Genomic DNA, 12,178 nt, shown 5'->3' with positions numbered 1-12,178 from the left:
ATTCTAATCACTTTTATACAGGGATAAAAAACGAAAACATTCATTTGTTATTTTCAGATACAAAACTTCTCAATTCGTCGGGATCTTTTTAAAAGACATGACAAGCAAATCATTACATAATATACCCGTAATAAGAGTACCCGCACACTCCAACTTTTAGTTGGCCGATAGTTTGTTTGGGCTCATAGTCAGTATAGAAATGAATATTACGCACATAACAACTATCGGGTATTTGACCGGTACGAGACCGACTTAAAAACTTTGATTGAAATCACAATTTTAGAACTTTGCCCAACCATGCATCGGGTCCGCTATCGGCCGACCTTTTAGTTGTCTGTGTCTCGGTACTCTTACTCAAAGACAAAAGCTATCCATACTTTGAGAATTTACCCTTTAATATGTGTCTGTTGTAATTCTGCCACTAATGACGTTAGTTAATAAATCTGTCAAATCTCCCCACTAAGAGATATTTAATGGTTACTTAAGACATTCCTTAGTGAAGGATTTGTATGACATTCCGTCACTAAGGAGTGACTTAAGTAATCATTGAATGTCTCTGAGTGGGGAGGAAAGATCGCGAGGCATGGCACTTATGGCCAGCTCATATCTAGCTAGTAATGGAGATAATGAATCTCTTTTAAATAGTCGTAGGCTAAACAATATGACTGTGTGTTTTAGACGTAAGGTATTTAATCAATTATTAGTAGTTATAGGAGTACTTTTGTACTCAAATGTATTTGGTCAAGAATTGACAAAGCCATCGGCTGAAGGGTATTTTTACCATAGAATAGGTCGTTACCACGGAGGAAGGAAAGGGAGCGGCGATGTCATAAGGAAAGTAGGTCAGGCGCCTTCGTGTAGGCCAAGCAACGTCTGGAATGTGGTATAATTTAGTGGTACCTAAATGTTTTTTCCGAGTACTTATTATTAGAGATATCTTAATAACTACGTATTTCTGACTTGTGTCTCTCACGAACTCAAATTTCGTAACTAAATGTATCGTTTTCGGTGTCAATTAACTTAGGTAACTTAGGTGTAAGTTGTCCAATTTATACAGGTATTACTTTTATGCCGTTGAAAATAGGCGTTCCCTTATTTAAACTAAGTCAATTACTATTAGACCTATATTATGAGACCATTATTTTCTTATTGTGGCTGTAAGGTGCTGTAGGTAGATAACCTCCTTATAAATTAGGGTGAAACACCGTAAATTCTTATATTAGTTTATGATACGAAATTACTACAATTGTAACGAATTAAGTAAAATTATTCATTTTTTTTCATTACGTATTCGATATACCTGAACGGTAGAACGGTACAATTTAGTTTTAATTTAAAACATGTGTGCCGACAGTAGACCCTCGGGCTACAGATTTTTAAAAGAAGATCTTTAAATTCAATCAAAGTTTTCAGTTGGTCTGATGCCGGCTAAATACCTGATGGTTGTAATGTGCGCATCCATTCGTGTCCGTACTTTTTAAGCGCCCGAACAAACTGTCGGCCGGATGCTGATAGGATAGTTAGATAGGTACAGTTATCGGCACGAATCTTGAGCTCTGACCTACATCTGCGCAGAAAGTGATTTATTAGCAAAGAACCAATCCCGAATGACGGCTATGACGCGATGCACTGCGGGCCAATCACCGCTTTAGCCCGCCCCCGCGCCTCACTTCATACCACAAAAGGGACCCAATAAATTACTTCTGCGCGGGTGAAGGTCAGAGCTCAAGATTCGTGCCGATAACTATAGATAGATTTCTCAACGAACATGTAACTTTCTACAATTACTGTTTAGTATGTACGTACTTTGTATTTGGTGTTGTTTTTAAATTAATTAAATTATTCGATGTGACGCTGTTTTTTATTTAAGACTTTAACGTTAAAAACCCAGTATCTCCATTTCTATGATGAAAACCAAACCATAACCAGCCATGAACTTGCTTGACCCCTATTGGGCAAATCGTCAATTTAGCAACTGAAAATGGTTCAGGTTTTAGTACTTTTTATAGGCCCACTGCAGGGCCTCCTCTCGCATAGAGAAGGATTGAGCGTTAATCACTGAGATCTTTCATGCAGTCATTGGTGGATGTCCAAGTTGTACCTACCCAGAAAGTAAGTAAGAACATATAAACACACAACATACATAAGAAAAGTTGCATTGGGACTAGACTGCCCTGTATACACACACTCATACTTGAATTGCTTTGCTCACTATGCCATCACAATTTCACCAAGACTGCTATGAATTATAATACTTATTACTATATTTATACCCTTTGAAAGTCGAGCAGAGAGACAGCAATATTGGTTAGGTAGCAACTTTTGGTATAAAAATTCCGGCTACCCTGGTGGCTGGTATCCTGGCGTCAGAATCCCCGGTCACCTTTATTTACGTAAGTATTTGATAAAACTAGTGAACAGCATGAATGTCCAAAAGGTAAAATATACAACGTGTGACTATGGTACCCATAAATCCAAAAGGTTGTTTTAATTGGCCCCTTATAAAGAGTCAATTGACCAAAATTAAGTGCTCAGTCGGATCTTAGAGCAGGTAAAATTCGCATACGCTATATTTTTACAAATCAGAATAGCCAAATGAATAGAATTTGCTTAGAATTTACCAATTAAAATGAGAAAGAAGGTTTGTATCTAGTGTCAAACCTAGAGATAGTTTCACAAATAAGTTTAATTTGCAAAAACAGTAACAGTAACGCGATTTTTTATGTTTCACGTTATTTCCTGATTCAAACCCATTTTAATATCCAACGCTAAGAGTTTTCATTTTCATATACGGTATATGTTTCCTAGTCTTCCTTATATTTAGTATGGAAAATCTCCACTGTATGTATAAAATCGTACATAATAGGTAAGAAAACTCGCAAAAAATTATTATGAAATAGATTTAATGTGGAGAAAGTAGGCTTTGTTAGGTATTACAAGAAAAAAAATCCGCCCTTAAATAATACGTCAAACATATTATGTAATTAAAAATCTCGTTTAGTACTTCAAGAGGGCTATACCTAACTTTAAATTCCGAAGTGTTTTGCATCTTTATATTCTAGACTTCGATTACGTGTCAAATAATTCATCCTGTGCAAAAAAATAATAATGGTCGACAAGTGTAACGTAACCCGTGCCTTTAATTAGAAGTTACATACTTATTTCCAAAACAACGCTGGTAGCAATTAGGTACCAAATATATTGTACTTAAAGATATTTAGAGAATATGTACTGAATATTCAATGAGTATTATTAACAACGCGAGAAGGAAAATTATCCTGGAAAATGCCTTGAGTACTCAGTAGTGGGTGTACAAGAGGTGGAAAGTACCAATCTAAAAATATACGAGAAATTATAAAATCAATATTTTTATTAAGTACGTTGCTAACTAATAAGAATATTACTGCTAAGAAATAGGAACGTAAATGATTTAATTTAATTGTTATTTGTCTGTCAATTCTACTAATATTATGAATGTGTTTGTTATAAATTTGAATGTTTGTGAGAATGTATGTTTGTTATTTTTTCACGCAAAAACGGCTAGACTGATTTGGTTGAACTTTAGTATGTAGATAGGTGATACCCTGGATTAACACATAGGCTACTTTTAATAAACACACCGGCTGAGCTGCGAGCGGAAGCTAGTAAATAATACAAGTCATCATCTCCCGAACCTTTCCTAACTATGTTGAGGTCAGCTTCCAGTGTAACCTGATGCAGATGAGTAACAGTGTTTTAGAAGGAGCGACTGCCTTTCTGATCTTCTTAACCCAGTTACCCAAGGTTAGACTGGTTGTCCGACTTACTGGCTTCTGACTTCCCGTAACGACGCACAAAGATGTTCAAATGACAGCCGGGACCTACAGTTTATCGTGCCCTCCGTGCTGGCAGCAATTAGGTACCAAATCTATTGTATTTTAAGGTTCTTAAAGATACACACTTGAATATTTAGTATTATTAAAAACGGGAGAGAATATCCTGGAATACCTAGTAGTGGGTGTACACGGGGTGGGAAGTACCAATCTAAAAATATACCAGAGCTAATAAAATCAATATCAAGTTCGTTGTTACCGAGAGCGTATTGAAATAAGATTATTTGTTGTTTTATACTGACTTGATTTTACTTATTTCTTTATTTTTTCTCTGATGCGACTTGACATTTATATTAATATTTAAACAATAATACTGTATTATTTGTTAAATTTGAATTCCAAAGTATGTATTCATTAGATATTCTCCATTTTATTTTTATAATTTATTATTGTATTCCATCTTCGAGCGGATGAATTGCGAATGTTATATACGCCATTATTGTCACATGCATCAGGCCATAAACTAAAAAAGTAGTTTAAGTTATCGAATGTTAAATGGTTGTGATGTGGCAGTACTTTTTAAATAAATAAATAAATGAAAGATCTACACACTATATTTTTATACATAGATATACATATGTATATGTATAGATTTTGAACGACATAGATTTAAGGGATGAAAATATATCAAAAGGTTTATCTTAGTACCTACCTGAGAAAATGGAATTGCAAGAAAGACGATGAGTGACGAAGCCTTCATATTACTACATTTGAGTAGGCGCTTAACTAAAGGTGAATATTAACGAGCATGAGAATATGTAATCATCATCTGCCTAGCCTTTTACCAACTATGTTGGGGTCAGCTTCCAGTTTAATCGTATGCAGCTCCATACCATTGTTTTACAAGGAGCGGCTGCTTATCTAACCTTCTCAACCCAGTTACCCGGGCGACCCAAAACCATTTGATAAGTCTGTTATATACCCTTATATTCGGTCGATCCGCACGGCTTTAATTTTGCCACTATCTCTAGTACGAGAGTTTTATATTTTTTAAAGTAATAAGTTCCTTTGAACTGGGCACAGCGAAACATTTTGTATTTATTTTACGCTTCCCCGTTTTCATCATGTTCCCCTTTGCCCAGCGGCGAATGAAGTACGAATAAATACACTCTGTATGTACAAACTATGTGTCTATCAAAAGCGTGTTCGGTCCGATACACATCAAAGGGAAGCTTTTGATTAAAATCTCGTGGATGACGTTATGCAATCCGCGTGTATGTGCCAGTTTCCATTTACTGGAAGAAGGAATAAACGCAGCTTAAAAGTCCATATACATCTCCTAAGTAGCAATCCATATAAATCTCTTTATTTACATAGATATTTACAGAACCAGCTTATTTAAAAATATCTACAGTAAAAATTTACAATTCACAAGCGTTAAAAAAAATCCAAATCGTTGTCGACTGGGAGCCATCGCCATGCTTATCTTTGGCCAAGGTAATAGCCAGCATTTTGGTCACGAGAAGCGTCAACCAGCCGCCTGGATAGATCTTTGAATAGGATGTGGACATTCGGACCCCAACCCCAATTCGGACCCGAAAGTAAGTATGTAAGTAAGTACCTAATTTCATATTAATCAATTACGAGAACATTTTGAAAGTTTTGCTAACGTAAGTAATTAAAGTGCAAAACGCCGCTAAAGAACTCTCACTTCAAAAATTGAAACAATATTATGTACAACAGCTTCTGCATACTATTGTCCAAACATGAAAACATGAAATTATTTCAATCCCTTTGCACGCGTATTTGTAAAGCAGTCCAGCGTAACTTTCATATAGAGGTACAATGTACATATTTGTGCATGTACCGGATAATTGCATACACCCCTGACTCCCGCCTGCCTTTGTAACGTGCATTCAATTTTGGACCACCCCAATGTTATTGAAATAATCCACCCTACCACAGAGATTGCAAACCAAAATGGTTGTGTAATAAAGAAAATAAATTTTACTGGAATGATATTGTCAAGCTTTCGACTTTCAGCGAGGAAATCTATACTAATATTATAAAACTGAAGAGTTTGTTTGTTTGTTTGTTTGAACGCGCTAATTTCAGGAACTACTGGTCCGATTAGAAAATTTCTTTCAGTGTTAGATAGCCCATTTACCGAGGAAGGCTATAGGCTATAGGCTTTTTATCCCGATACGGGAAGTAGTTCCCACGGGATGCGGATGAAACCGCTGGCAGAAGCTAGTGCGAGAATATTTGCCTTAATATCCGTTACCCGGAAAGTATAAGTACTTTTATAACCAAAAAATTGAAGTTTGAATAAAACCGACGTAGTTTGTGTTGTGTCTTTACTTTAAAAAAGGTTTTGAGTTTTATAGAAGGGTCAAAAGTGGCAAGCCAGCCATATTACACTCGGAGTTGGCTAGCCAGTTTCTTTTCTTGAACTTGGCTTGAGACGCTGCCGATTGTCCTTATGACTCCTTAAAAATAATTACTGTCACCGGTTTTAAAAACGTCGGAACTCACTAAATATCGATAAGAGTGCGAGTCAATAGGTACTCAACGATCGGTGCTGGGGGGTAATATCGCAACGATTTTCTTGTTTTTATTCTATCTTATCTCTCATCATACCCGGAGCCCTTTCCCAACTATATTGGGTTTGGCTTCCAGTCTAACCGGATTCAGCTGAGTACCAGTGTTTTACAAGGGGCGACTGTCTACCTGACCTCCTCAACCCAGTTACCAGGGCGACCCGATACCCCGATACCCCTTGGTTAGATTGGCCTCAGACTTACTGGCTTCTGACTACCCGTTACGACTGCCGGGACCTACAGTTTAACGTGCCATCCGAAACATAGTCATTGGTGTCCAGGATATACCTACTTAGTAAGTACATACAAACTTAGAATTTGACCCTATTCATTTATCAAGAAATTGTCGCTGTAACGTAACTTCAATACATGAGAATACGTGCCCTTATATCTTTTTGAGGTGAGTTATTAAAAAGATTCGTCGCACCTGTTTAATACTCGATGTTCGTTCGTTGTTATACATATGTATTATAATCTGTCAGGTAGCCAGACGGGAGGCAACGGGGAGGTAGCGTGGAATTCAATAACATTCAATTACTACGTACTACCACCCCATGGGGGCCACAGTTGCTCAAAGGCCTCAAAGGGACCCTTTGATCAAATATGGCGCCCAGGGTTGCTCGTTTTGTTTGTTTGTTACAATCCCCTTTTGGACCAGACTTACTAATTAAGTTGAAAGCTTCGAATGTTACCGGGAAAATCAAACAGTGTTGAGATGGTATGAGATATACTAGAACCTATCACGTATAAGATGAGTCTTTTCTCCTCCGTGGGTTTTAGAATACCCTTTCCTAAACTAGGCAGAAAATCTGTCTGTATCTTAGGAAAGAGTATAAATGTTGTTTGATATTCTACATATTAAACACTAGCGACCCGCCCCGGCTTCGCACGGGGGCGTGCGTCACGTTGGATTTTATGGATATTTTCTTATATATACCTCTATAAAAATGAATTGCTGTTCGTTAGTCCAACTAAAACTCGAGAATGGCTGGATCTATTTAGCTTTTTTGGTTTTAAAATGTTTGTAGAGATCCTTGGAAGGTATAAACGATGCGAAGTTCGCGAGATCAGCTATACATATAAACCTTCCTCTTTGATCACTCTATCTATTCAAAACCCATGAAAATCGGAAGCGTAGTTTTGAAGATTTAAGATAACAAAGGGACAGAAAAAAGCGACTTTGTTTTATAGTATGTAGTTATGAAATGATAAAAGCTATTTATTAAAAAAAAAATCTTTTAATGCGAGATGAAACACTGAAACAAACTCAAGGGTCGCAGTCTCTCTTAGAGTAACCGCACACTGCAAACTTATAATAGGCCGATAGTTTCTTTATTCTTACGTATTAGTATGAAGATTAATTACAAGGATCAAGTATTCAGGCGCTATCAGACCGACTGAAAACTTTGTTTGGAATCAAGATCTTTTTAAAATCTAGACACACGGCAGTGTGTCCGCCAAGTTCGAGCGAAAAAGCGACACACCGGCCATGGGTTATAATTACACGAACCATTTCGGGCCAAATTCGACCGCCCTATAACTCTAAATCTATTTTATTTACCCATATCAAATTTCTAGTATCTGTTGAGACCCCCTCACTTATCTAAAATACAAAAAACTAATATACCTATTGTAGGTCTTGAGATATTGACGTCAGAAAATCGCTATTTTTTTTTACTATACACTCACTGACTGACTGACTCACTCATCAAAAACCTAGACCACTTCTAATGGTCGTATTGAGTTGAAAGGCATGGAGGTAGGTCTTTATGTCAAGGTAAAAGGAAAAATCTGAAAATGGCCAAGTGTGAGTCAGCTTCAAAATAATGAAGGTGTAAATTTATACCCGGTGTAAATTTAGACCCCTAAGGAACTAAAACGAACTAAATTTATCTATATTTATATAATATATCTTCGAATGGTCGTACCGATCTGAAATTCGTTACAAAGGTTTGTATTTAGTCAAAGTAAAGTAAAAATCTGAAAACGGCCAAGTGTGAGTCACTTTCGAAAATAACGAATGTGTAACTTTGATCCACGAACATGTGATGTCATATATGATAACATGTCATGTCAGTCAGTTGGTAAATCTAGTCCATTTAGTTAATCTAGTTCATTTCTTTGTAAGAAGCATAGTGCATATTCAAAAACCTGAAAGATAGTATAAATGAGACATTTCCTTAACTAACTTAATCATAAGAAAAAAATAAAATGTGAAAGGCTGCCAAGTTCGATAATATGGGAATGCTTCACCTATAAAAGAAGTGAGATCTGAATAAGTTCCAAGTTCCATACCATACCTCGGTTAAAAATAGTTAAGTACTTTTTAATGATGTTACTTGGCAAGTTTTAATAGAAAATTATATACTTGATTCATTGCGTTTAGTAGGTTTATAACAAGGTATGTGAAAACTTATCAGTGTGCGGGTACTGTTTACGTCTTTGTATAACTCCAAAAGGTCGTATAATTCAAACGTTCAAAAGTTTGTCCGATTACATTTGAATTTTAAAAACTTTCGGAAAGTTTTTCCCGCGGTTTCACCCGCGTCTCGTGGAAACTAGTGCCCATACCGGGGTAAAATATAGCTTATGTTACTCGGGAATAGTGTAGCTTCACAACAGTGAAAGAATTTGTCAAATCGGTTCAGTAGTTTCAAAGCCTTTAGGGTCAATTCACACTGAAAGAGCAGCGGCCGGCAGCGGCCGGCAGCGGCCGTAATTGCAAGGGATTGAGCGTGAGCGCGGCGGGCCGCGCGGCGGCGCCGCGCGGCGCCGCATCGCGCCGCGCTCTTACATTTTCCGTGCTCTTACGGAAGCTGCTCTTTCAGTGTGAATTGACTCTTAGGTTTTTTGTTAGGGAGCAAAAAAAATCCTCTTTATTAATTTTAGATGAGTAATAGATTATTGTATTTTTTTTTTTTGGGAAGTGGCGGTGGCCTATTGGGCAAAGAATCAACCTCTCAAGTATGAGTGCGCGTCCAAGTCAGGCTTTCTAAGCTTGTATGTACTTTGTACACCAATGTCTGTGTTTCAAAGGGAACGTTAAACTGGTAGGTCCCCGCTGTCAAAGATTGAACATCTTTGGCAGTGGAAGACAGAGGCTTGTAAGTCTGACAACCATTCTTACCAAGGGGTATTGGGTTACCCTTGTAATTGGGTTGAGAAGGTCAGATAGCCAGTCGCTCCTTGTTAAACACTGGTACTCATAATAGTTGGTTTCGTTTTGAAGCTTGCTACCCTGTTAGACGACCACGACCACTCTGCCAAGAGTGTGACGACAAAGAAGAAGACTGATAGTTGGGAAAAGGCTCGGAAGGTGATCTGCAGATTAGTTTGAGGTTTATAACCGAGGACGTTAAGACCACGCCTCATATGTTAAGATCATATTATGCTCCTGTGGTCAATAATGATGATGATGATCAATAAAATTTTTGCTCATCAATCAACTTTGTCAATAATTGTGATCTACTTTATTTTATTTTAGATATGTAGATCTCTTATTGTGTGTAAGTGTAATATTTGTGATTGTTGTTATAGTAATTTTATAACTTATGTGTTATGTAATCTGTGGAAACTTTGTCTGGATTATGTGTTTGCTACGTAATGAATGTGTTATATTTGTTATTAAGTATATCTCTTTGTGCTGAATAGGTAATCTAAAATAAAACAACATACATTTGAGACCAAATCTTTATTTAAAATTAATTGAGTACATGAGTCTTAACCTAACACAATCAAGTTTACTTTGAATCCACAAAATTACGAATTACCCTTTTGAGATTAATTATTAGAGATTGAATTATATAATAGTAATTAATATTACTTTGCTTATACCTAAATGACTAAGAACACATTACAATGATGCGGCCAACTCGCAGGAACACACGTTACGAGAACAACTGGCGCGAAAGATTGAGAAACATCGACACACACTGACAAGATCACACAGAGTATTATTATATGATAATGGTAGGTATTATTATGAAATACCTCCAGATTTTAACACTACGAAAAGACAATCACACAAACATTGTCACGTATTACGTAGACACTTCATTATAGACCCGTAGACGACGGTACATTTACTCGTCGAAGAAGCCGGCGCTTGGTCCATACATCGCGTTGGCGCGATGCAACTCCTCGAGTGCAGCAGTCATGTCAGCATTCAGTTTTCTTAGCCTCTCTTGCTGACGAGCGTCTATGACTAGGTTATTTAGGACCTCCTCCTCATCCTCGCTGTCGTCGGGATACTCCTCTTGCAAAACGCTTGCAGGAATGCTTGGGTCAATCAACCCAGCTTCTTTTAGTTCGCGCTCCTGTATGGCTGCCTCCAAAATATTAATTTGATGAGCGTAACCTTTCGCACTGTTATATGTTAAGGTGTTTCTATATTTATCTGCTAAGGACAGCGGGACACCACCTCTCGGCTTCTTGAGACTCTTCATATAAAAGTCAAACAAATAATATGCGATTTCAAGTCGCAAAATTTCATCATTGACGTTTTCTGTGTGTTGTTTTGTGAGATAAAATATCAAATTCATTTTCTCAGGTTTCTGCGCCGATTTCCTGTAGTTCGCTTTGATTTCTTGACGCGATGTTGGGGCTTCCGCTGCTGGGGCCGCTGGCGCTGCTGCTCCTGTGGCCGCAGAAGCTGATGCCGGGGCCGCAGAAGCCGATGCCAGAGCCGATGCTGATGCTGCAACTGATCCTGAGGCTGATGCTGTGGCTGATGCTGTGGCTGATGCTGCGGCTGATTTTCCGGCTGCCTTAGATGCAACTGGTTTAGATCCCGCAATTGCAGCGGTTTGATTAGTACCACTAGACGCTTCAAAGCTGCTTTTTAAACAGCTCTGACTGCTGGCTTGTATTTTTTTGGTAGATGAGCTGGTAGGCGAGCTCTCCTCCGCTCTCGTTTCCATGCTGGCCTTGGTACGAGACCTGGTACCTGCGCTTGGTCCAGGCCCCGTGTCTGTATGCATAGTTGATCGAGTACGGGCGCGGGTACCCAAGTACGGCCCAAACGCGCCGAAGTTTGATCCTCCAGCCTTATTAGACATGATGATGTTGAAAATTGGCACTTAATTTATAAGTTATTTGAGCAATAATAAACACTTATTGTTCTGAGGGTACACTGATTTTTTTCCGCTGCAGACGCAGTATGTCCGCTCTCCGGGAATGTTATTTGACGAATGACAGAATGGTGTTACAAGAACAAAAAATATTTATGGTAATCACATCAAACTTTTTAATTGAGAGGGTGTAGATAAGAGGCATAAATATTAATTTCGATTTCGTTCAAAATTATCGATACAAAATAGCTAAAGAAATTAATAATTGTAGCTCCTGTATTTTTTGACTAGTCTTGTGAATAAATGTTTTATTATGTAAAATAGGGTTTGATTTTAAGTTCCACAATAAGGGCCGACTTTTTAGTTGTTGGATAACTTTTGTCTGAAGAATATGTTCGATGCTATGACATATTTTCCATTCAAAAAACTGTCAAAAGTCTTATATTTCAGATAAAAGTTGTCTGGCGATTCGAGTTTTGTCTATGGTGCGATAAAGTTACTTTCAAAGGGCACGTTAAACTACGGTCCCGTTTGTCGTTTAACATCCTTGGCAGTCGTTATTGGTAGTCAGAAGCCTGTAAATCTGACAAAAGTCTTACCAGGGGGTATGGGGTTGCTGGGTAACGGGGTTGAGGAGGTCAAATAGGCTGTCTCTCCTTGTAAAACACTGGTATTGAGTTGCATTCGGTTAGATCGG

At 37.8% G+C, this 12,178-nt stretch overlaps 1 protein-coding gene across 1 annotated transcript; it reads right to left on the bottom strand.

Moving 5' to 3' along the window:
* Window positions 1-10,494: 10,494 nt before the first annotated feature.
* On the bottom strand, window positions 10,495-11,469 carry LOC110379277 (large ribosomal subunit protein eL22). Its single transcript, XM_021338884.3, has one exon. The coding sequence runs from the start codon at window positions 11,467-11,469 to the stop codon at window positions 10,495-10,497; it is 975 nt and encodes a 324-aa protein (XP_021194559.3).
* Between the last annotated feature and the right edge of the window lie 709 nt (window positions 11,470-12,178).

The sequence above is a fragment of the Helicoverpa armigera genome, chromosome 1 (assembly GCF_030705265.1).
Source record: "Helicoverpa armigera isolate CAAS_96S chromosome 1, ASM3070526v1, whole genome shotgun sequence".
NCBI classification, from domain to species: Eukaryota; Metazoa; Arthropoda; class Insecta; order Lepidoptera; family Noctuidae; genus Helicoverpa; species Helicoverpa armigera.
This window is presented reverse-complemented; position numbering and strand designations above follow the sequence as displayed.